The sequence below is a fragment of the Taeniopygia guttata genome, chromosome 7, assembly GCF_048771995.1.
Source record: "Taeniopygia guttata chromosome 7, bTaeGut7.mat, whole genome shotgun sequence".
NCBI lineage: Eukaryota > Metazoa > Chordata > Aves > Passeriformes > Estrildidae > Taeniopygia > Taeniopygia guttata.
This window is the reverse complement of record NC_133032.1, coordinates 15,742,859-15,769,466: the sequence shown is the minus strand read 5'-3', so window position 1 is coordinate 15,769,466 and position 26,608 is coordinate 15,742,859. Positions and strand designations below refer to the sequence as shown.

The following is a 26,608-nucleotide window of genomic DNA, read 5'->3' as shown; positions in this document are numbered from 1 at the left end:
CTATTTTCATCTGCTGTCAGGACTTGTTAAAGAACTCCATGTGTTAATGCTTTAAATAAAACTAATGTGTGTGTTCCTAACTTGTTCCTTAACAGCTGAATATATGAACTCATGAAAATAAGGTTATATCAGCTGTCAGTCCTTTGGTGTATCTTAAGTTCCTATTCCTCCTTACTCTCTCTTTTTGGTGGGAAAATCAAGTCATTAAGAGACCCTTAGAAGGATTAAGGTACAATTTCATCACATCAGGTTGGGGAATTAGAAAAAGAGGGACAGAGTACAACAGTATGACTTCAAGGCCTGTGTTTTCATTTTAAGTAGTAAGTGTTCAACTTTGCAATGTTTATGACTTTATAGCTGAGAGATTACAGCTCCAATCTGCACCAATGAATCATCTCCAAATCTGAAGCTGCATTTTCTTCAGTAGAATTGCTGATGGTAACACTGCCTTACTTCCACTGCTCTTGTAGTTGTCAAAAGGCTGGATATATAGTCAGCAACAAGGGACTTAAAATAGCTATCAGAAATGTTAAACTTCAGACTAAGCATCTTTCTTCTTTTGTCTGCTACTAGAGACAAGTGTGCAAGACCTATCAAAGATTGCAGAATCATTCCAGTGAACACTTCTGTTCAAGAACAAAAACATCTACCCAAGAACTGTAGTTAAAAACATCTGATTACAATCAGCAACTGCTCTAAATTTGGTTTATGATAAATATATTTTTACTCTTTTGCGTTGGAAGTGTGTTGGAACAAAGTTGCAGGAAAGGCTGTTAGACCTGTGTGGCTCAATGAAGCTTGATACCAACTGCTTTCTTTGTTAGAGGAAAGAAAAGAGGGAACATCCTTCTTCTTATGTCAAGGTTTAATTCTGAGGTATACGACACTGGATTTACAAAGGTAAATAAAAATACATTCTGAGAAACAGCAAGTGCCCTACTTAGCAAGGCAGAGGAATTTCACACTCCAAGCAGCTGAGAAAAGAAACTGCTTACAGTATGAAATAGTATTTGGGGGGTCTGTGTTTGACATGGGCTTTTGCCATAACAGATGATGTGAAATGTGCAGCAGTGGGGCAGAGGAAAGACAAATACTTAGGTGATAGACAGGACAACAGGTATTAGATAAGGCTTCCATTTGAACAAATTATTTGAGACATTATCATTATGATCAGAAGTCAGAAGCAACTACTGTTCTAAACACTGCTCAGGCAAGCTACACTGTCAAAATTAATTACACAGCTGTTGAGACAGACTTCAGCTCCAGCCTGCTGATGATATGTGTAAATTTGCATATGCCTGTAGCAACCACATATAAATGAAATCCCAGTAATACAGAAGGACTGGAGTGGTACAGAAGAGTTTTCCACATCACCTGTACCTGATAACAAAAGCAAATTCTATCACCTGGAGTACACTGCACATAACAGTTTCTACAAGTATATAATCTACAGTTAATCTGCAATTTTAGTCCTAATATGAATTTAAAAAGCCAAGTAAGAATCATATGCAGGCAGATTTAGTGACTCATTGCTGCAATGGATTTAACCACAAGTGCTGCTCCTGCCTGCCATTAAGATGTCTGGCATTCCTTCCTGGACCCATTCCTCAGGAAGGGGGCTCTTTCACAGATCTGTGATACAGAGAGCTAAACTAAGAAGTTAAATGAGACTTAAAGAATTTTTTAAAAAGTGCTATTTTGTCACACAAAGAATAAAATTCCAGGAATTTATTGCTATATGTATGCTTAATCCATTAATTCATCTTACAGTAGTCATGAAGTGCCAAATTGTGTGCTACATTTAACATTCCATGTATTCCCTTCCAAATGCCATTTTACAGTGGGCGTATGAAACAACGCAGCAGTGGTCACGAAACATGGCTTGAGCATCTCTCCAGAGCTTAAAGATAAAGATTTGTGTACAAGCTGAATAACAACATGTCAGTTAACAGGCCACTCAGCAGTTTTAACAGAAATATCTTTAGGTGGAAGTTTTGCAGCGTTAAAATTCACAACTCAGACTAAAAATTCTCATCCCCACTGTAGAAACAAGATACTTGCAAAGAACAAGAACTATGGTACGTAAATGTCACACGCAGGACCTGCTTCATTTCTGTCAGAAGCAAAAATTGCTAATTATAAGCAAGGACAAGCCTAGCAGGGCCTATGTTAAAAACATACACCTCAGAGTTTGGCAGTGGAACTTTATTTACGACCTTGACTTTTTTTTTGGTAACATAAAGTTCTTCATATTATTTACAGGACTTCTAAAGATTAAGTACAAACTAGTATGAAATTAATGATAACTTGCTTTTCAAATATGTATCCCATGGCTAAATAAATACCAAGCCAATCCAACAGTGTGATCTGGAGTTATGATTCAGAAGCTTGTGTATCTGTGATTCCAGTTGTTTTTTCATTAGCTGCAGAGGATTCATTTGATCTGTCAACAATAGTTGCCCTGGAAGTTGAAGTAGCACTATCCAAGGTGAGTGCAGACGTCTCCTCTACATTTTCAGTAGTGCCAGGGTTGATGGAAAAGCTTCCAGCTGGAGTAATAGAGGGAAGCAAATCTGTAGGCACTGTAGATGCCTCTGTGACCAAAGGAAGCATAGGAACACACTTGGGTGGCACTGATAGAGGCGTTATTCCCATTAGATGCAGAGGCGGCAAGGGAGGAAGGGGTTGCAAACCTAAAGAGAAAAAAGGGGGGGAAAAAGGCATGAGCTGCTGCACACCACACACAGCTCAAATGGTGGTTGTGCAGCACTGACTCAGCAGGCTCATTTCAAGCCTGACACTTTTCAGATTTCAGAATTGAAGAATCAGAATAAATTCAAGGTTGCTTGTACCTCCCCAGAAGACTAGGTATTTAATGCATTAACAGTGATGATTAGGTTTTTCTGGCCTTCACTGAAACTGCCAGAAACAAGAAGTTAACAAAAACCATATTCCAAACAAGCTTCCAGTACCTTTTTGCTTGCTCCATGAGCACCTTCAGCAGTTTTGCTGAATTGAATCTAATATTAGTTAACAATTCTGGCATTCAGTTCAGGGAGCTCCAATCTCCTCATATATCTTACAAAGAAACACTTCATATTTTCTTTTACCCAAAACCAATATACTTTCACTTTTGGCACAATCTCTTCTGAGATATAAATCGGGTAATAAAAAAATTAAACATCTAAACACAGACACAGGTTTAAAATTAGTTTATCTAAATACATATTCCCCATCTACCTGATCTGGGCACTAACATCCACTCCCATCTCAGGCAAGCACTTAGTTTATCCCCTTCAGGACTCCCCCAGATGGGTCTAAATTAGACTGTCATGGATAACTCTAATTAAGAGTTTGCAGAAGCACATACCAGGCTGTATAATTTCTGGAACAATCTGTGGTGCAGGCAAATTAAGTTTGGACAGATCAGTCAGGTTAGGAAGACCTGCTGGTAATGGCATCAGACCTAAGAGAAGAGGGGAACAGTTACAGCTGAAAATTTAAAATTGTCTTTTTCTATTTCTTAGATCTTGCTGATAATTTAAAATGTGCTTTATCTTGATTATAATTTTTACATGGAAGAACGCAAATTCACCTGAATTTCAGCTTTTAAGTTGCACAGTGAGAACAGATACCTACTGCAGGAAATCTGAACTAGCAAATAAATAATCCCAAACCTTTCAGATTTTTCTGAGGAAAGCAGAATATTATTTCAGAATGAAAAGGTTTGCATTCCAAGTTCAGCTTTCAACAAAGGCAGTTGTTTCACCACAGCACTATACCAGAAGTTCTCCATTCCCAATTAGAGTGGCAAACAAGGGCAATAATGAAACAGCAGTGTTTGAAATGTTCATTATTATCAGGAAACAACCACATTGTAGAAAGGCTCTTACTTATATTATACCTGTTTAAATTCCTATATAATTCAGAAACAGTAACTGCAACATAAATTCTATATTGTTAGCCCTGTATTTATACTAGGAATAGTGATCAAGCTGAGTATTTAAAAATGGGTTTCCTAAAATGTTGCAACTAGCAAAGCAAAACCTTCCTGAGAAATCCTGAATACTGCATCCACTGTGCAGGGAACCCTAACAGGTAAACTTGTAACTCTTGTGCCAAGTCACTCCTCTCTGCTGCAGACACGCTGTGACCATACTCCAAGAAAAATAGCTCTTTACACTGCACAGGTTGTATAGAGAGAAATCTTACATTAAATGCTTAAGTTGTATGGAGTTATACCTTCTCCAAAAAGCAGTGGAAAAGGCAGCTCTCTTCCCTTGTCCTGTAAGATTTTTCTTACAGAAATGTTTTAAGAAACTTTAGCAACTCACCCGGTAATGTAGTTGCTGGGTTAACTGGTGGCACAGAGGTAAGGGACTGACTGACTTGTGGTGGTAATAATGGAACTGTTGGAACACCTGGTGGGGTACACAGGGAAACAACATTGATTTTAAGCACACAATACTTCATCTTCTTTCCCTAAGGAGTATAAATAAATAATTGCTTACAGAAGAATTACTATTTGCCTTAACATTAAAATGCTGATAAGCCAAATAGTATTCTAAGTAATACACATGACATTTTTAATAGAAGTTCTTTGCAACTATTTTGTGAGCAAGTAAGGCACAAATCCAGTACATTAATCTTTTTTGTTGAGAAAAATTTAGGAGAAAGTTTTATTCTCTCTTCTGCCTTCCATTCAATTAATTGGAAACATCGTTGAGAACAAGAAAGTCAGAAAAGCCATACACTTTAGGTCAGCTCCCTACAATACCAACCTGTGCTGAGAACATTACTGACAGTAGTTGAAGGTGAGCTAATAGAAAGTCCTGAAAGACTCTGCTCAAGGCCTGCTGACCCTGGAGGGAGGGTGGCTGAGGGATTAACTGATGATAGCTGAACCTTATTGAAAGAGAAAAGAAAGGTGCATCATTAGGGTTTGTTTCTACATGAACCAAGAGAGGTAGAAAAGCAGTAAACATCATCATCCATTTTTATCAAGCTGAAGGACCCCAACTTACCTCTGTGAAACCATCTTTGAGGGGACTGAGAGACGCACTAGGCAATTGCCCTGGGAGAGAAATTTTCTTTCCTTCTTCAAATGGGCGAGTAGGTATCCTATGCAAATATCCATAACCAATGCCACATCCTAGGCTTTTAAAATATGAAGATTTTAAAGTCAGGTAAGTGACTTTACAACTACAGACTATAGCAAGCAACACATCAACAACTCAAGACACCAACAAGTTGCAAGGTAAATGATTTACAACCTTCCCCTCCTGCCCCCCATTGCCTCACTTTCCATGGAAAAATAATCAATACAAAACAACTGAAAGGAAATTCTGTAGCTCCAGCAATAAATCCTCAGCACAAAATAAAATTCATTATTATTTAAACCAAGCAGGTATACAGCTTGGAATTCAACTCACAGTTGTTACAACACAGTAGTGCTGTGTTCTGGCTACTCACAGTACTTCAAGGATATACCACAAGCTAATGACTATTTGGAATTTAATGCAGAAAGAACTATTGCACTTTATGTACTTTTGCACTAGCAAATTTACTGATATATACCCCTCTCATTAGTAAGTGTGTGTCTGAATTTCAAGTAAATATATAATTTATTAGAGCAGAAACACTTTTGATATAATAACACTCTTTCCTTGTCTTTGTAGAAAACTTAAACCCAGCAGTTTTCAGGCTGGTGCTATAAGAAAGTTGCCCCATCCCGCTGTAACACATTGTCTCCTTACCTGCCTTCTCCACCCCAGGCAGAATTTGGAGTAATCACCACTTCCCGACAATTATCTGTGTCTGTGTTGTACACATAAAGTTTTAACGGCTTTGCTTCATGTGTTTCAATAAGGGAAAAGAGATCTTCAGACTGCAAAAAGATAAAAATGAGTAAGGGCTTTCTTGTCCTTATTTTATCATTTGGCATTAGATCAATCATCCTAGTCCTGACTTTCTGTAATAGACTCTGGTAACAGCCACATGTTGCAGTTTCTGCAGTGCTGCCGTTTTATCAAAAGGCCAACTTTAAAATGTGTTTTGCTGGCACAATTCAGAAGACATGGCACAACCCAGATTTCAGATCTGCTATCCAAAATATTAATTTTAGAATACAAAAGTTTGTATCTGACTTCATGAAGACATTTAAAAGCAGTTCTTATTTCCAGGATTGCCTTTAAGATGAGACACCATGCCAGAGCTCCTTCCTCTTTGCATCTGATTTCCATTCACACTGAACAGAGACAGAGTCAGGTATGTTTCAAACCCTGCCCTGGGTTTTTAGTTTTTAAAAAATAAAGACCTTATTTTTTATACTTACCTCATTCATGACAGTATCTGCTCCAATGATATAGTCACTATAAGGTCTAAGTCCAGCTAATGCAGCAGGAGAATTCGGCTCCACTTCCTAGTTTTAAGACGTAGGGTTACAAAACACTATGTAAGTGTCAGGGTATAGCAGAAGGGACAGATACGCACTTCACACAAGCTCTGCATCACACAAACTGGTCAAGTTTTCAACAGAGTAATGAACTAATGAAACACTGGCTCTATGGGAGTCCCTTTCCATATGGTTTCTGGTGTTGTACCAAATACAGTATCTCTGACTATTGTACAAACCCTTCATTTAAATACAAGACTTGACAATATAGTCACAAATACACAAATTTCCCATTTGTGTGGGAAATTAATTTGCAGAGATTTCTCAAAACCTGACAGAAGGCCCAAAGAAGGTTCAAAAGTCTTCCCAAACCCATAATCAATCAAAGCCAGTTTGATCAACGAGACCAGATTGATCTCATGACTTGTTAGCTACATGCCATGCAAGTTACTTTTCAACAGAGACAGAAACACCAGTAACGAGAACACTTCCAAGTCCATACGTACCAAGACGTGCCAGACATTTTCATTAGCCCCATCAAAGCTGCAGAAGCGAATGCTTACTCCCAGCAGGCCCTGCCCACCCCACATGTTGCTGGGGGTTACAGATGTTTCTCTCAGTTCCAGTGTTTTGCTACTGTACACAAGCATTTTTACAGGTTTTTCAACATTTGCTTTCAGCAGGTCCTTGAGAGTGTCATTGTCTTTATTCTGCAAATGTTTAAAGAAGAGCTTGGGTCAGTGTTTGACAGAACAAGCATTCAGTTCTACAGCAACACTTGAATTCCAAATGTGCTAACACTGCACATGACCACAAAATGTATTAACAGCTGCTTTGGAACAAGTTTCCAGTCCCTTCACAATTCTAGAATACAACTCCAGAAAACCCCTGGGACTTCACAGTAACAGGTCATACTTTCCAAGGCCTGAAGTGAAAACACTTCAGTTGGCTCAGAGGCTTTCTTGAATCCAGGCATACCGGCACAGAGCTTCCCACAGCTGGTTTGTTCCACTGCTCTGATGGTCTGTTGTTTGATGATGGCTCTGCTTGAAAGCTCCCCCCATGCCTCCTGCCCGGCCAACAGCTCTGACAGCAGCCTTTCAACCTGTTTGGACTATGTGAAGTTTCTGAGTTCTCATGGAAGCAAACAGAACTAGGAGGGCACTAGCATAAGCCATGAGAGGTGGATCAGCAGGCAATTCTGTCTTGGTGCAGATGCCTGCACAGAGCATGTCTGTATTACCCTCCAGCTAAATTCAATAGAACTGTTCCTATAGGGTGAAGGAAATAAATTCCTGATGTAGTTTGCCTTCCTCATTTTAAAGTAAGAAGAACTATTTTATATATTTTATATAAAACAAATTCATTGGTTTACCTATAAGTATCAGATTCTCAACACATTGTTCATATTAAAAGTTATAAAATAGCAACACACTTACCAATCTTGAACCATTAATGGACACTATAAAATCAAAGAATGGCTCCAATCCAGCTCTATGCCCTGGTGAGTTTTCTTGTACCTAACAAAGTTAAACAGGAATTTAGTAAAAGTGTTCCAATGCTGATTCATAGATTAGAATCATATTTCTGCTTTTGCCAACTGTAGTTCTAGAAGCTACTAATGTTTGTATGTATAATTTTTAAATATTCAAATATAATCATGTCATCTATAGAACAAAAAAATCTCTCCCTTAAAAAAATAAAATAGATTTCAAAAGAATAAGTAATTTATAAATTGAGGAATGACACTGCAGTAGCCACTTCCTGGGAAAAGCAGTGCTTAACAGTTGTATCAGATAAGTTGTAAGTATTTGTTTCAAGAAAGGGGATTATACCAAATGGACAAGGTTAATGAATTCTGAAAAGGTTGGTTAAAAAGTACTATCTTTCCACAGTAGTACCAACATTGGATCTTGCTTTTTATCTTATGCTTACTAAAGGAATAGGAGAGTCACATCTACAAGCACAGGTTGTTATCTCATGATTAAACATCACCTGGTGACATTCTTGAGACACAGAGGGCATCTGTACAACCAATGATTTCATTAACACACCTTCAAGTTGCAGCAAAAGAGACATGCAACTTTGCAGCCATGGCAGCTCAAATAATTCAACCACTCCACTAAGACAACGCCTAAGTGTTGGATACACACTGCTGCCAGAAGCTAAAAGTACGCTTTTAATTCCAAACGGAGTCACTGAGAGACATTTTGCCAATATTATTTTTTCACTATTGCTTGCATTGTTGACAATGAAAAGTTAACTCTAACATGGCTGTCAGATTTTTCCTACAGCTTTTTTGGCAAGGACACTTTCTGAGAGGAAGCTGATTCATTTTAACTACTGGCTTTTTCTTTAATGTACTACAATCACTTTCCAAAAAGATTTAAAAAACATTACCCTTTACAGTGTGGTTCCTTACATTACATATTATTCTACCTGACAGAAGTGGTAAAAATGTATTTGATTGTTCAATACTGGCCAGATTCTGCAGGAACTGAATTTTCTTAATATGACTCATCTAGAACAAAATATTCTAACATGGAATTTTAAAAGTGCTTGATTACTAATAAAACTGTTCTTCTAGGAGTTTATTTATCTCTGCCTAACACGTTCAGAAAATCAGAGCTTGGAAAAAACTCAGATTACTTGTGGGCAACAGATGCCCAAAGCTTAGAACATTAATCACATAACCTAAGTCTGGAATTAGTAATTCCAGAATCACACCACACACACATTGATTGCTGTCTAAGATTTGTAAAACAGCAAACAAAGTATGAAATCAACAACATCCCAAAGTAATACCAATCACTGAGGCAACAATAACATCCCTAAAGTCCACATTTATAATTTCTAACTAGGACTTGAAGTGTGTCTGTAAAGGTGTCTCTTCGAGATGTCTGTATGCTCCTTGGAAATAATTCCACAGCTGGGGTACAGGTATTCTCCCTCTCCAAATATTAAGTATATGGAACCACATCTCCCAGTCACCAAATATCCTGCAGTCCCTCTAACTAGATCCAAACTACTGCCTCCATGTTACTTACTCAACCTGTCTATTCCAAGTGCCTCTCACCAAGAACAACCAGAGATCAGACACCAAACTGTGCACCAGGTAATAAGGTAAAAGTAAAAGCTAAGCTGCATGGGGCAGACACCCTGGCTCCAGCTGCACAGAAACTCCCAGCACATTGTGGATATGGCTTTGGCATTTGTGAACTGTTTCTAGAGCTCATTTAACTGTAGATATTCAAACTTGCAATAACGTATGGTTGTGGACAGCCTCCACAAACAGAAATTTTAGCTTAGGAGAAAAGCCACAGAGAGGCTAAAATTCTCTATATGAATTCTTCTCCCCAATGTACAAAGCATTTACTTACTATGTTGAATACTTGAGACCTGCCTGCCAAAGAGAGGCTAAGCAGTTTTGTGAAAGGAGAATTAAAACACTTTCCTTTCCTATAGACATGATCCATAATGGTATTCTCAGATTTGCAGTTTCTCTTGTAATCGAAAAATTCAAAACATCCTCTCCTATCCTGGGTTTGAATAGTGATTGTAGGATGAGTTTACACTGTTTATTGTTCTTCCCTCAGTTTAGAGAGGTGACATGAAAATAATAACCTCTCTCTCTCTTATTCCACCATCTATTGCATAGGTCATACTTAACAGGAACTTAACAGTTTGTGTTTTTAATGAACCTGACACGCAGGCTTTATACCAAAATTAAATCAGCAGATGGTTTCAGGACTTTCTGGAAAAACAGTTTTAAAGACGTAACATGTGTTAGTTAAACCTCAGCACTAAAAATCAGTACATGCAGCATAACACATCAGATTTTTGGGACTGGATATATGTCATAGCCTTGAAATTATGAAAGGCCAGACTCCACCTCATTCAGAGACTTTCCTCTATTTCTAAACGAACTTCTCTGAAATAAAAAACCAAACCATGCCAAAATCACAACCATGCCCCTGCATCCTGACACTATCCCTCCCTAAAGACCTCCAAGAGATTACATCCTGAACACTGTGACCCAAGAGTGGCCAGTATTCAATAGAGCAACTTTTTGAAATGAGATGGAGTACATACAATAAATGAGAACTACGTATGTTCAGCATCCATCAATGTCAAGCTCACTGACACCTGTGATGGATAAATAATTAATTAATAAATAATTAACTTAAATACCAATCTCTGTTCTGCCCCAAACTGATGAAGGGACTGAGAGAGTTTCCAAGTTCCAAATGATTAGTTTGCAGAAAGTATCTTCAGATGTTGAACTCCTCGCCCCAAACCCATCAGAATTCTGATCACCTCTGCATGGTTTGTTTCTAAGTGGGCAAGTAAAAACTACGAGGAAGACGTAGCTGAAAGAAATCAAACCCTTATATTTGTGTCAATCACGCCTCAGAAGCAGGTATGCGCATCCCTTCTGTCATCCTGCCACGCACAGGTTGTCACAATGTTTCCTATTTCCCTGGCCTACCTTCACTGATAGAAAAGCATCTCTACACCTGGCAGTCCTAGAAATGCCACCCAGAAATTCCGAGTTCATTCCACATGAAAAGTCTCCTCCTTAAAGAAGTGAAACGCTCAGCCCTGCACAGCAATCGCACTGAGCCCATGCAGATTTTGTCACACCATCGTACTGTCAGTCACTACCTGCCCAATTCACCACCACCACACAGTGCCAAATGCACAACACAGCTCTCTGCTCCAAGCTCTGTGGCCAGGATTCTCTTCCAGGAGCTACAGCAACAAAGGATAAACAGGGACCTTAGAAAATACAAGGACACAAATTATTCCACCTCTATTAAGGTCAGAGATAATAAAGTTTCCATGGATACATACATAAACTCTGTGCCTCCTGAGCAATTTGGCTTTATGCAGCTTTGCTGGGTGCCCCAAGTAGGTATTTAGTAACTTGCCTTTGTAATTGAATAATTGCTGAGAAATAAGCAAGTAATATCATATACAACAGGTGCTACTGCAGGCAAGATACCATCCGCAGCAGCTTGGGAAGCCCGAGTCTCTCAAAGCCAGCTGTTATTTCAGAAATACGAGTCAGAAATACGAGAAATACCCATATGGGCAAATACCATGATTTTCTAACAATAGAGACAACAATGGCACAGAAAATACAAAGAAGCTGTGGCAATGCAATGCCAGAGCTTTTTAAGAGCAAATTAAGAGATCCTCTATCAAATGCTGAATATCAGAGGACAGAAAAGGGCCCCACACAGTGCTGCAGGATTTGAGTTTCTCACCAAGGTGACAGTAGGGCTGCTGAGTACATAGATCACATACTGATTTCACTTTTAATTCACTGCCAAGAATTAAACAGGGAAAAGATTTCAAGGTCAATACGCCAATTTTAATTTGCAGTACTGAAAAAACTTTCCTGGTAAATACATGAAGTTTTTCTTTGCTGTTCCAAACACTATCATTCTATGCCTACACATTATACATTGCACATTATCTATTTTAAGAAGTCTGCTCAGCAGCACAGTGGTCACAACCGAAAGCCCCAAGATAGCAGTGCAACTGCAAATGAAATTAGGCACTGAAAGGTGTATTTTTCAGAGGCAGATTAAAGTTCTGACCACTTCTGAAAGTCAGCTACCTTATGCTAGTTTTTAAACTTTCAGAAACTTAGCTTCAAGCATTAAATACACAGCTTCCAAGGCTTTCTTCTTTCCCCAGATAAGAAACTCTTCTCAGTATTCTACTTTATTAGCAAAGAAATACTGGAAGGTTTTTTTGTAGTTCTTCCATCCACTCCATAAGTGGCAGTAAAATTTCATTTTGTATCATATATAAGTAATTCCTGTTAGATCTGTAGAATCTCTTTGATTTCTGTCAGTTATTTTAATACATTACATTGTATAACTGAATTTAATTTCTTGATGAAACACAGTTTTCAAAAGAAAAAGCTGTGTAAATTTTTGTTAAGAAAACAGATTCTATCTATGTAGATAACCTTTTATTTTAGCACAGAGAATTTAACTTAAGCTTTAAAAATGTGAACGTCCCTTAAAAGACCACTTTCACGCAACATGTTTGTATCACTATTAAATCAAACTGAAGCACACAAACAAGAGTGGGAAATCTAAACTTTGGGCACTGCTGCTCAGTATCTTTTAGGGAGAACACCACATAACAAGGCAGCATACAAATTTCTCACACATAAGAATTCTTACATAGACTCTTACAACAATTTAGTTTGGAAAAGACCTTTATGATCATGGAGTCCAACCAGTAACCCAGCACTGCCAAGTTCACCATTAAATCTAACTCAAAGGCCACATCTACAGGTGTTCTGAATGTTTTCAAGGATAGTGATTAAACCACTTCCCTGGACAGCCTATTCCAATAGCTGGTCATCCTCTTGATGAAGAAAGTTTTCCTAAAATCCAGTCTCTAAATCTCTCCTGGTGTACCTTGAGGCTATTTCCTCTTGTTTCATGACCTGTTACCTAAGAGAAGAGGCTGACCCCACTTCGCTGCACCCTCTCTGCACAGCTCCTGCCCTGGAGCCATGGAGAGCCATGAGGTCTCTCCAGAGCTCCTTTTCTCCAGGCTAAACACCCCCAGCTGCCTCTCACAGCTCTGCAGCTGTGCTCCAGAGCTGCTCTGGACCTGTTCCAGAGTCTTCAAGGTCTGTCTTGTACAGGAGCCCCGAATGGGACACAGCAATTGAGGTGTGACCTCACCAGTGCCCAGTACAGGAGGACAATCACTGTCCTGGCCCTGTTGGCCACATTATTCCTGATACAGCCCAGGATGCCACTGGCCTTGGCCACCTGGCTATACTGGCTCATGTTCAGCCTTGGACCTTTCCCACTGGGTCACTTTCCAATCACTTTGCCCCCAGCCATTGGGATGTTGTGACATCATCTACTAGCTGAAGAAACTGTCAGGTCACTACATCAGCCTGGGAAAACTACAGCAGTTTCACACTGCTGAGCAAGAAAATTACTCAAAATTTTCCTTCATTCTGTTTTGAAGAACAGAAACAAAGACATACTGAGCAATACACAGAGTCAGCCAGTTGGTCTAATCAGCCACACACCTTATGTTAAATGAGACTTGGGAACTGCTTCAAACAAATGACTCATTACTAGGTCTACTTATGAAGAGACTTGGGCAACAGAACACTTGGCAGCTTTCTCCCTCTTAAAAAATTCCCAAAACCCACAAAAACAAAACAAAACAAAAAAAAACCACCTACATTTTAATGTCTAGAACACCAACAATACAACCCAGAGCAACTTCTGCTGTCAAGTATGCATATGATTAAATTGTTTTACTTTGACAATGCCTCAGCCCTGGAGGGTTCCTAATTCCTGTTCCAACTGCATTGCTGATAAAGCTCACAATGAAAGCATCATCGCACTGAATATCAGCAGAAGTAGCCAAAGGAATTAAGTAATCTGCAAATCTTACATCGAAAATTAATTACGGTAGTGTTCACTTGCTGCATATATTTCTGTTCATGTTTGAAGTGTTCAGAGAGAGAGACTTTTTACTAGTTTTGTGGGGAGACAGCATGTACAGTCTGAAAGTCTCACTGTAAAAAACCTTTCACTTGCAACAGTCTCAGTCTGCTCATCCCTCTAGCAACTTGTACTTGACTCCTACAGTCACACTGAACAATGTAAACTCTTTGTTTCATGGCTATTTAACACATATTTTCATTTATCTGCCTTACCCAAATAATTTCTTCCAGTAATTGAAAAATTTTTCTGACATTTCTCTAATTTTCCCACAGTTATGAAATCTTTTAAACAACCACTTTACATTATTTACAGAAGTTTGGTGTTATCAAAGAAATCTGATCTTGAATCAGATCGGTAACACTGGAAGACTACTGCTGTTTTCCTTCTACCATTCTCATTTACTTCATTAAAGTACTGAGCTCAGAAGGAAAATGTACTTGAGAGTAAATTAGAATGAAAAAGCACTTTTGCTTGACTTCAAGTTCTACTGAAGGTCAGTCCATGCAGGCAGAGCACTTGCAGAGCTTCTCTAACAGTGCAAGCCCAAAGCTGTCTGTAACAAACTTACTACAGAATGGCAACTGGAAAATTCAACTTGGAAAAACTACAGAGGGAAATTCTAGTCATATTCATGCATGCCACGTGCATTTCAATAAAAACACCCCAAATTATAACTGTTAGGCTGGGATTATGATGCAGTTTAAGATGCCTGTCCACAGACAAATAGTAATTGCTCATTATTGTGGCATCTCAGGATATCAGTAAGACAAGGCAGTGGAAAAATAGAGATATCAGTCATTTAAAGACAGCAGGCAGGTCCTTTCCTACATTTAATATAAATAAGAATGTCCCCTTGGAAATCACCTCCTATAATATGCACCTCTCAATTACACTTATAAAGACTGGCAATCAAATGCTGCAATTTTGGGTCATAGCAAAACCATTACAACAAAAAAGTTCCTAAATGAAAACAAAAGGCAGATCCAAGCAAGATTACAAGAAAAAAGGAGTAGATTCTACTTCATAAAAGAGATTAATCTCAACTTTTTAACGTGCTTTAATCAAACAGTAGGAACTCATAAATCTGATGTAAGTGATACTCTAAATGCAAAGTACATTCTGGTTTTACAAGTCTCCAAAGTAAAACGTTAATGAAATTTACATTGTACTACGCTAAAAAAATTTTAAAAGTCTGCCAGTTTTACCAACCTGCACGATAATTTCTATGGGGGAAATGTAGAAAACTAAGTGGACTAACATAAATTAGTAACACTGGACTTTTATATTAAAAAGGAGGAAAAAAATCCACTGTAACTTTAGTCCATACATAAGTTTTAACAGAATGTATGGATTTGATTAGAACATCAGTACGTGCTTCTCAAAAACAGAGAACTTATCCAAAAGGCTCCAATTCCAACAAACCCAGTAGCCCGGCACGGTACCCGGAGTGAGCGCACTCACACCGGCTGCAGAGGCACCGGGCAAAGCCCCGGTACCCCAGTGCCTCACAGTCCTCTGCGAGCGCTTCTGCTCACTGAAAGCAAAAGGGCTTCCAAAGGGCTGTGCACAAAACCTCAGCAATGCAGCCTAATAAGGTGTTTTGTATTTCGCATACAAAGTTTTGTGGCCACAATGTGAACAAAACCAGTGTACCTATGAAAACCAGCACTTTCACTGGCGCTGCAGCCCTCAGGTGTGCTGTCATGCGAACCCCTCGGTCCGACACCCGCTCCGCTCCAGTCCGTGGTGCAGCGAGCAGGACAAGCCCGACGCGCCGTCCTGGAGCACTCGGGGCCAGACTCGCGGGCTGGGGAGCGAGCAGCGCCTGCCGGAGGAGAGGCCGCCCGGCCTTCCGTGCGCCAGCCCGCCGGCCTGCCCACACGGAGGCACAGCCTGGCGGCACGACCCGGCCCGGGCATTTGTTTATCCTGCACCAATTCTTCCTCCAGACTCCCCCAGTCCGAGAGCGGCAGCGCGGCCCGGCGCACCTCGCCGCTCCCCGGAGCTACGGCGCAGCCCCGGCGGCCCCGCTGCCCCAGCGCGTCCCGGGGCCTCCCCGGGCAGCTCCAGCGCGGCCCCACGGCGGGACAGGCCCCGAGTGCCCGGGGCGCTCCGCCGGGCGGCGCCGCCCTTACCCTTAGGACGTGGTAGCCCTCGGTGCCGCCGCCGGGGATGTCGATGCTCTGCGAGGCGCCCATGGCCGCCACCGCACCGCGACGGGGACGTGGCACCGCGCGCTGCCCCGCCCGGCGCCGGGCGGGCCCTACGGCGGCCGCGAGGGGCCAGGGCCGCGCGCTCCCGTCTGCAGCCGGTCCGCCCCCTGGCGGCCGAGTGCGGCGGTGCCACGAGCGGGGCGGGGGCACCCGAGGGTGCCAGGCGGGCAGTGAGGTGCTGGTCCGTGTTAGCCGCACGAATTAGCCACGGTACGTGTGTGCACAGGGCACAAAGCTGGCAGGCGGTAACCTACGCTGCCTTCTCTACTCCACAGCTCTCTGGAGCTCCGAGCGCCGCTCCCCGTGCGAGGCCGGGCCGGGAGCGCAAGAGCCCGTCCGGGAGCTGGAGCTGAAGCGCGAGGAGCCCCGCACCGGTACGGAGAAGTGAGAAATGCTGCCCAAGGGCCGGATCTTGGATGAACCCGTTTCAGGCACGCACCGCAAACCTCAGCGCGGTAACGGGGCCGATCCTCGCTGCCGACGCTGTCGCGACACGCGGCAGCAGCAGCAGGAACGTGCTGGGGCCGCGGGCTGCGGGATCCTGCCCCGAGCCGGCGGGACGCCTCGTGCAGCCGGAGGAGGCGGGCGGTGGGCATCAGGGAGCACCAGGAATCTCGTGTTCACGTCTTCCCTCTCCGACAGTTCTTTGTTTCACAGCTTGCCCATGCAGACCAGTGCGTCCTGGCTCCGATCCCGCAGACCTCCAGAGAGGTGACCTCTTTAAGGAACGCTGCTGTCGCCGGTCTTTTAGTGATGCAGAAACATGATTTATTAATGAAGTGCAACACAGTGTTAAATGGAGTATGGAAAGGATATTCAGATTAACCTTCTTCACTTCTTTTGGACTCATTTCCCACTGTATTTTCATAGTGCTTCACTGCTTAGTACTAAAAGCTTCTGTTCACTGTGCTTGGGATTGACCCCAGTGCTGCCTGCAGAGGTGACCAACCCCTTTCCACCCTTAACCACCTCACTGTGCTCAGCTGTTTCCACGGGAGCAGACAGGCAGTGTTTCTCCGGGCACTGTCGTCAGGCATGGCCAGTTCTGTTCTCCACCTGCACGCCAGTTCAGGCATGTTTAGCTCCCTACATAGTGTCTCTCCTCATCAATACACGAAGAAATCAACTCTAGGATATCCAGAAATTGCAATGCAAAGTAAGAAGGCAAAATGAATAATACAGAAATAAGCTATACTTTTCAAGAATTTCTGTGCTCTGAGTATAGTATGAGAAATTTGTTACTGTGACTGATAAAGTAAGTCAAAAAACTTACCAGCTTAGGCAAATCTCATGCTTCTGTGCACATTCCACCTAGATTCAGGAGGGAAATCCCAGGCATGCTCCTTTCTTTCTTGCTATCATAGGTTCATACAGACAATAGTATGGCACAGAATGATCCAGAGACAGCAGCTGTGATTCACTACCCTTTATCCAAAGCTTCCTAAAAGATCCATAGCTGATGGATCACTGTCATTCTTTTGCTGTTTCTGGCAGAGTGGTTCCTGTATGATACCTCTTGTTATGCTTCAAGGTGTCAATTTTGTGGGTTGTTTATAAGGTTTTATATGTCCACGAGGCAGATGCGAGCCAGGTGTTGTCCTCCTGGCTGACTGGCTCTGTGATGCCAGTCCAAGCTTTGCTGAAAATTGACCCATGGGTGAAAACCTTAATCTGGTGAAATCTTCTCTAGAGTATGTTCAATTTCACTGCCTTGCCTTGGACTGGAAGACTTTTGAATTACTGTGTTAAGAAAGAGCCCCACAACTCAAGCCAGTCTACAATGGTTGCTTCCCTCCCTGGCCAAAGTCACATAAATTCCAGAGCATTTTTAGACCACACAGTAAATTCCAGTGACAATTCTGTTTCCCCAGAAATTATGAAGAAGTACCTGGCTTTAGTGCCAAGAAACAAAACATTTCATTAATTACAGGCATTTTCTACTCAGAGTTTATGTTGGGTCAGATGTAATAATTGTGCTTCACTAAAGACACGAAAGCCTCACTTCAGCATGTTGCACACCTCGTCCTTAATCCTCATCCTCTCCTCAGCAGAGACAGCAAAATAGACACTGCAAAATACCTACTAGAAGCCCCCTTCCCATGTCATTGAAAATGTAAAGAAAAGATTGAATATTTTACTTCTTTGGAAAAATAGAAAAACCTTTGTAATTCTGCCCAGCAACACTAGGACCAAAAAGAGTGTCAGTGTTTTGCCATTAAAAATTTGCCACTTTGATGAATATGCATTTGAAAATCTGTGATGTGAATACTAGCCTTTCACACCCTTCCGTTCAGCCTCTAAACATGTAAACAGCCTTAAAACTAGAATTGGCCAAATTACACAGTGCTGATTTTATGAACTTAATTTCTAGTCACACAGTTTCCAGTAAGTAGCAGAGCCAAACCCACCACATACAAACTTAGAGGTGATAAACACCCCTGTCTCTGGCAGTAACACTTCTATGGCTGAATTCTGCTCCTGTGACCATTGAGAGGTGTCTGAGGGGCTGAGGAAGAGCGCTCTGACAATTTGCAGCAGTTATTGCATCCAACTGTTTGTGAAAGGAACTACAAACTATATCTACTCTGACTGCAATTGCAAGAGTGAAGTGTTTTCAAAGGAGGAGTGCCCTTCACATTTCCTAAAGGTGCTAGTGGTGGAACAAGGCAATGGATTTTGTAGCTCCTTGAGTCTGCTCAGACATTGCACCCTCTGAGACCCAGTCAGTACCATTGCACCAGCAGTCAGTTTGTCTTATTTTCACAGCAACAAAGAAATTCCATTTCCCTCTTCCTCAGGAGGTCTGTAGACGTTTCATGCCTGCATGTGATGAACTCAAAAATAGGCAGCTGTTTTGTTCTAACCATCCACTAAGAAAAAAATTAACTCTATCCCAGCCAAGCCAGGACAATTGCTCAAGTCAACCCTTCAAATAAATCTGAACCTGGCCCCTCACTGGAGACATAAACAAAATACATCACTGCAGGATCTGGAATTCTTCTCCTTAAGAACTTTGACCTTACCACAGCATCTCAGCTTTCCATCAAAGTGCTGTCACCCTTTCTGGTATAATTCCTCTTCAGCAAAGAAAGATGCTACTTAGTTGTATGTCAATTCCCATTAAGGGCTCAGCTGAAATACACAAGTTTATTTGAAGAAATATCTTTGAATTTGATCCAATGTTCTGTGGCATAAGACTAGTCTGTAAAAAAACCAAACAAATTTTAGAAACCTCTTAGATAAAAAAGACAAATCTTACCTAAGAAATAGGGAACCAGATTGCCTGAAACTATCACTTAAGACCTAATGACAATGAACCCCATTTGGAGAAATTAACTAACAAATATAACCTACCTGTTCTTTTACATTTGTATCTCAGCAGCTGCATTTCAAAAGTAATTAAAGTTAATGAGCTGTGCTTTATGGTAGAATCATGAAAACTTAATTGGACTAATTAGTTGTGAGATAGCGGGTGCATCTTCCTGGCTAACAACATGTCATCATTTGATAAGAATAATAATGAATTTAATAAATAAGGCAGGGCCCTTCTAATACGTTAATAAAATAACAAAGTATAAGGCACACGTGCAAATGATGAATTATTAGTTTGGAGACTGCACACAATTGTCTGAGGAAGATGGATGGGGTAGTGGCCTTCTTGAAACTGTCAGCTACAGCTGCTGGCTAAAATCCAGTTTGCAATAGATGAAGCAGCCACGCTGACCTTTGCAGAGGATGTGCTGCAAATGCTTCCAGCAGGACCAGCATCCTTCTGCAGAGCAGGATATGCAATGGATGAAGAAAAGCAACTGTGCTTTCTTTTCTTCTTCTTTAACCCTTCTGTATTATTGGTGCTGGGCAAACAGGAAAGAAAATGGACAGAAACCCAGGCATGTGTGGCAGGAAGGGAGCTACAGTGAACATAACAGTCTGTTTGACCCAAATCACTTAGAGGCTAAGACAGGCAGAAAATTATGATTTATTGCAGAAATGGTTTTAAGCTCAAACATACGTGCACACCACAACAAAAGCTTCTGAGGCATTATTAAGAATCAGTAAATAGAATAACTTTAATTAATGGGTGCCTTTAAAATTAAATTAAGTGAATACTGCCAGAGTTACGGGAAGGTCTACAGTAATAAAAGGAGTTGTCCCAGTAAGCAAACACTAAAGGAAGGCTACAGTTTCAGATGGAAATAGAGAAGCAGTGTGCTGTGACTAAGAAGCAGATGGGTCATAATATAACTCTTAGTTTTACCCCTAATTAATATATGACCTCATTCATTTCAGCTCTTAATGTATTGCCCAATATGAGCAATTGCAGTTCAGAATATGCTTGTTGACTTCAGTCCCAGCAGAGCAGGACTGGGCTTGGTAGGAGCCATAAAGAGTCTGATGTGTGTCTAAGATCAACTCATATGTTAGCAGTGCCCAAGGAGATTTTATCTCCTTTGCAAGCACATAGGGAACAGCCAACTGCTACTTGGAAAGCATTCACCTGGCTGTGCCCCCAATACTTAGAACTTCACAGTAGCAGAAGTCCTAAAGCACAGACCCTTCAGCTCTACAGAAACATAAATCTAGCTCTAGAACACACAAATGGCTGGTAAAGGCCTGCTGACACAGAGGAGATGTACACCCATCCACTGGCTGCAGGAATACTCACAAGCACTCCCCATATTTTAAGATAATGGAGACCAGGAACAGTAATGCCTTGGAACTGAGGCAATCTGAGAAGAAATAAGATAGCAATGGTCAGCATATGTGCAAATGTCAGGGGGTGCGAGACTGAACCTGCTCTTGACCTGCTGCTGGGAACAGCTGTGGAAAGATCAGACCACGTGTGAATGTTAAGAGAACAGTGAAGCACTTTGAATGGAAGCCAAGCATTAGTGAGTCTCTGACCGAACAAGAAACCCTGAAACTCAGCAGGTTATGGTTAAATACTATGGTCTGATGCTCTAAAAGTTCATTAAGTACAGAAGTAATGTGGGGCTTTTATAAAGCTGGTTTCATGGTCATTAGTTGCTACGCAGCTAAACAGGGAATAAAATGCAAGGGAAGAAGGCACTAGCTGGACAAATTGCTCTTAGGCAGTTTTCCCGGTGAGAATGCTGCAGGGCTGGTTCTCCCCTGGTGCTTCATGAGGCACTAAAGACCATGCCAAACTCAAAGAACCTAGTCTTGGCCACTTGACATTTTTTACCACTCTAAATATCTATCAATTTCCATTGCATTATGGCTAATTTACAGTAATGCATAAGGGAGGGGAAGCAGTTTCACTGACACAATTAAGAGTGACTTGTATCCAGTGAGGAAGGAGCTGAAGCTCATAAGCCTTCAGCTGAAAACTCTAAATTGGTGCTAATGCAACACACAGCAATCTTCTTCTGCATTGGGAAGGAAAGGCCACCATGTCTCAGGATCAGCTTCTGTGAGGGGAGTGCTCTGTGGCAGATAGCTGCCAGAATCGCTCTCTGCTTTTTCCCCAGAGCTCCCAGCATGGGCACATGTTAGAGCTGTAGTCAGTGTTGTCATGCTCTGGTTATTATCAGGTTATCTGATTATATATCTGGTTATTACAGCAGCTCTGGCTGCTGTAATTTACACCAAGGACTGCAGATGCTATCAACGGATCAGAGAATTGTAAAGGTAATCTGCAGCTCTCTTCCCCAAATCAGTTGACACCAGAATCAAGGCTTTTGTTTCAGAAACCAGAAACTCAGCAAAACTAATTTGTGGCGGTCCTATTAATAGGACACAGGAAATTACCTAAAGCCTTCATTACTTTAACTTGTAAAAACGACTGACTTGCCTGTAATACAGTTAAACTCTGTCTTCCCAAAGCTGCTGAAGACCCAATAGTTCTGAGTTAGACACTGGTAAGTATCTGAGAGGCACAGCTTTGAATATTAAAGATATTATAGCCATAAGTTTCTAACAGAATGGCTTGTTCTACAATTTTTACTTGCTACAGGGATTTCATCTGAGACTTTAAGACTGATTAAGCTCAAAAATAGATGTCTTCTGCTCCTTAAAAGCTTTGAAAATGTGTGCCTGAATATTGGAATGGGCTGAGTAAAATCAGTGTCCTCTCTTTGTTGCCTCTATAATTACTTTAAACTTGCAATCCTTACTCTAGTTTGTTATCCCACTTCTTACAGACATCAGCCCCCAAATTCTGGCCTGAAGCATAGTGTTAAGAATTTTTATGGAGTGTAATATGAAGAGGAGAAATAATAGAGGAGAATAACCTTTAAATAGATGTATTCACAGTAAAAGATGCACTGGTGAATGGTTAAGAGATGGCACAGAGTTTATGACAAATATCAGAATGTTTCAAAGATTCATGTCATTATTAACCAGGAAATAACACAATATATGTGAAATCACTGCTAAAACAGAAAAGCAGTCTCTTTAAAATGCATTGAGCTGAAAACAGGGTTCATTATAGAGACACAGATAGAATCTTAATTATAGAAGCAATTGCATAGTCTAAGGTTCCAGCCACCCAATTTAGGAATCACAATACAAGTATTTAAGAGGCTTAATGTGCCTGCTACTATTCAGCTGAGATAGCAGCTGGCTTTGGGAGTACTGCAGCTAGGGATGTTGTGAAGAAGGGTTCATAATGAAGGATCAATTAAGTAATTTCCAACCAATTCATTACATGATACTTACATGCATTGTCAGTCATTTCTGACCCAAGTGGTTAGCCTAAAATTTGGAGTTTTGGAAACCGCTTATATTAACAGACTTTGTTGATAGTCAAAGATTTGCTGCTGCACTCTTTTTTATTTACCAAGGATGTTTAAAATCCTGTTTTCTCAAATACAACAAATCAAATGAGATTTTTCTTTGCTCACAGAATCCATTCTGCAGTGTCTTGGGTGCTCAGTACTTTGTATAGTGCTGTGTACTATTTCAGCTTTAGTTCTACAATGCGCTTTAAATTCTTTTATTGTGAATAAAGAAGTCAGCTCTACATTTTGCTTTATCTAGTTTCTCTAGAGCCCTTTATCTAAAGTACAGACTGAAACATTAATGACAGGCATTGGTCCATGTAAAAAACCCCAAAACAAAAAATTTACTCTGGAGTTTCCCAACTCACATTTTACAGTTTAAGATAAAAGAGCAGTAAGACAGGAAAGCAAATTTACCCCTTGACAGTACTACCAAACTGCCAGAGTCTGCTGAAGGATGTTTAGAACAGCTGTTGATGAAGATTCTTGTAGAAGAAATCAGTACTGGAGAAAGTCTTACACTAAAAACCCCCTGTATTTAAAAATGTGTCATATATTAAATCCTTTAATGTCCTGTGCTGAACAGGGTCCCATTTATTAAACCTGACACAAAGTTCCTTCTTGGAAAAAAGTCCAGACCGTTTCTGTAGGCTGTACAGAGTTATTGCAAACATGTTGAACATTAAGAAGAGAAATTATACCTGGCCTGACAGATTTCACCAAGCAGAAATGCCAAATATAGTTCTTGAATATCAGGGATAAAAGAAATGCCTGTGATGGTTTAATCCACAGTATTTGAATTTATAGCTTTGGCCTTCATAGGTTTGCTTGTCAGAGTACAGGAGCAGTTCTAAAAGCTGTGAGAAACAGGACCTGCCTTTGTAACAAGGCAGAGTTGCCTCTCCCAGAAGCCCTGTCATTTTCTTCTGCACCCCTAAGTCCAGACCAGGGGCCTTCTGAAACCAGGCACTCCATAAACACCGTCTGGTGCTGCACATGTGCTCTTACTGGGCTACTACTCTTTTGGCTAACCTGTGACATGTGAATAGGGTGAAAGAGGAAGAAATACAAAGGTCCTAGAAGGTCTTTCTTCACAGAAAGAAGGAATAAAACAAATATAATCACAGGGAATTTGAGATAAACAGGACAAATACTGCACTCAGTCTCTGACACAAGAATGATCTGGCCCCATAGGCTATACACATTCACAATACTCCTCTTTCCTGCCCACAGAGCTCCAGCTCTTTGACAGCCCTCCTAAGTGCATTCATTTGTCACAGAAGGGCACATTCCTCCATCTTCTGGACAGCTACAAACTAAGCACCATTAGCCTCTTTCCAGACATACTTGAAACAATATATTGCTCGCTCAGAGAAAGCTCAATCTGCTTTAGCCTCGGGAAAATACCCTTTTAGTCTTTGTTATATTTTTGAATTGTTTTCATCCTGACATGTAATATGAAAGGTTCCACAATTATGCATTTCTTAGTTATTTTTAATCCCCCCTTAAAAAATCCAACAAAACCAAAATTCAACTCTTTGTCCTTTATGTTTTCTTGCCCTGAGAAGTCTTTTGTGATCAATTTTCTTCTGCCTCAATAGCTGACAACTTCTTTTCCTACAAGTCTTAAGGAGAAGGATTCTATCTTCCACAACAAGGAAATGTATTTTTTGAGCTTCTGCTGGTATTTATCACATCCCTGAGAAAGCAGAAGGCCTCTCCTTGTGAACATTATTTATTTTTACATCAGGTTTGGGAGCTTGAATACAATAAAACAATCTGGTAATGTAATACATGCCATGGGAGTGGCAATCCTCAAACAATGGCCTTAAAATCCTAGGAAGAATACTACTGGGTAGAATTATTCTGTAGGCAGAGTTTGTTAAAGCCAGATGACTGTTCTCTCAATGAGCTCTTGCTGGAGGGAGAAAATAAAATTGATTAAGAAGAGAGCAAAATCCTAGGATATAATCAGATCCTATAAGCCTAGCCAGAAAGTAGTGTCAACCCAATGCAGCACCCAACCTTTCTCAAAAATTGGAATTTCTGTTCTCTCACATGTACTGAGAGCAGCTAGAAGCTGGAGCTTAGGGTAGTCCTTCCTTTGCTGGCTATATGAGTGCCTCTTGGCACTACTACCATAGAGGAAATGCTAAAGGACTTCCTGAGTGAATTAGCAAAACCAATGAGTTATAGCATGAGAAAAAGTGCTAGAAGTAATTTTCATAGCTCCTTTATATGTTAAACTAAGTTAATGAACTGTTTGTGACAAGAAACACTGTCCCTGGACAAGCATGTGTTTGAGGTGGTTTCCATTTCACTGCAGGCAGATGGAACTCTCCCTGCTTTCTGCAGTGTCCCAAAGGCAGCAAGTGAGGATGTCACCCATGTGTTGAGCCTAAAAATCAAATGAGCAGTTTGTCATCTGCAATCGCTGCACTGAAAGCCAAATGACACAGAACAACAATGCTTTCCCATACTGCTGACAAGAATGATTCAATGGCCCTTGCTAATGCCACCTGATCAGATTAATTTCTCATCAAGCATAAAGTTTGGGAAACAAGAGCTGGTGGGCCCAGCTGGATTGCTGGAATAGCTTTCATTTATTTTGAGACAGGATTTGCAGGTGTCAGTGCAACTGACAGGACTGGTGATACAGCACCACTTGGAAAGACCCAGCCAGTTTCTGGAGCTGCTCTTTTATTCCTGCTGGCACTGACTCCTCCTCTAGCTGTTCTGGGTAGATCAGTACTAGAGCCAAGGGGTTTGAGTCCTGCAATATGTCCTTCAATGTATGGACCAGCTTTTATTCTATAACATGGTGTGAAGAGTGTTGTAAGCGTGTTGTGTCATTCACAAAAATGACTGAACCTTAACCATGAGGGCTTCCTTCCTTCTGACTTACGGGATAGTGTTAAGAGTGTGACTTTAGAGAGAAGTGATGTACAAGGCATCAGAAAGGACTTTCAGAGATGTTTCTGGAAGATGTTTCATTTGTTTTCAGGGACAGACATCACCTACCAAGTGTATTTCTTTGAGCATCTTTTCTTGATATGGTGTCAGATTCAGTGAACTGTGTGATGTTACATACGGCTTTTAACTTCCAACACAAACTTGGATGTTGTCCTAGGCTCAGACACTCCTGGAACAGGGGTTTGAACCAATAATCTGCTAAGCAAAACAACATCAAGGATAGAAAGAGTTAAACGCCTAAAGAAAATTGAGAACAGATGATAATTTGAAATTTTTTCCTACTTAAGTCAGCATGAAGGGGAAAAATTGCGGTCACCATAAATAGACTAACCAACAGAAGCACAGAGGAAATTGCTGCAGCCAAAAAACGAGCAGAGGAAAGGCAGTTTACCCACTGGTTTTGATGGAAGCCACAGAACTGCTTAGAAAAGAGTGCTGCAAGAACCAGAAATGGCAGGCTAAGGCTCAGATCCAGCAGGAGCTGAAAGAAGCACAGGCTTACAGCCAGAGGCCTACCTACAGGCAATTCTCAGTTCCAGGTCTTGAGGTGAGACCTGTCCTCACCTGTACATCTGTGTGCTCACTTCTGCTCCCCTGGCCTTCTCCCCAGCTGCCTCTTCTTACTGCATCTATTCAGTGACTACTGAAAGCCCAGTGGGAAACAGAAAACCTACTGCCTGGGGGCTACTGACATAAGCCTTATAGTTGTACTTTTTTATATTAGAATATCAAAGGCAGTGGGTTTATTTCCAACATGTCTCCATTTTGTACAAGCCCATTTTG

The 26,608-nt window shown here is 41.1% G+C and overlaps 1 protein-coding gene across 1 annotated transcript; it reads right to left on the bottom strand.

The window, feature by feature from the left end:
- Positions 1 to 1,713: 1,713 nt before the first annotated feature.
- GORASP2 (golgi reassembly stacking protein 2) lies at positions 1,714 to 16,185 on the bottom strand. Its single transcript, XM_002198554.7, has 10 exons — positions 16,032 to 16,185; positions 7,834 to 7,914; positions 6,901 to 7,104; positions 6,335 to 6,421; positions 5,757 to 5,887; positions 5,025 to 5,157; positions 4,782 to 4,905; positions 4,335 to 4,421; positions 3,371 to 3,466; positions 1,714 to 2,693 (listed from the first exon to the last, which is right to left on the bottom strand). Exons 1-10 carry the CDS (start codon positions 16,092 to 16,094, stop codon positions 2,374 to 2,376), a joined length of 1,326 nt encoding a protein of 441 aa, XP_002198590.1. The 5' UTR covers positions 16,095 to 16,185; the 3' UTR covers positions 1,714 to 2,373.
- Positions 16,186 to 26,608: the final 10,423 nt, after the last annotated feature.

Bases quoted from the DNA above. Each gene is read 5' to 3' on its own strand.
- GORASP2 (XM_002198554.7), bottom strand. From the start codon at position 16,094: ATGGGCGCCTCGCAGAGCATCGACATCCCCGGCGGCGGCACCGAGGGC. The intron at 7,105-7,833 runs GTAAGTGTGTTG...AAACATTTGCAG, and splicing joins CCATTAATGGTTCAAGATTG to AATAAAGACAATGACACTCT. The intron at 3,467-4,334 runs GTGAGTTGCTAA...CTCTTCTCTTAG, and splicing joins CCCAGCAACTACATTACCGG to GTCTGATGCCATTACCAGCA.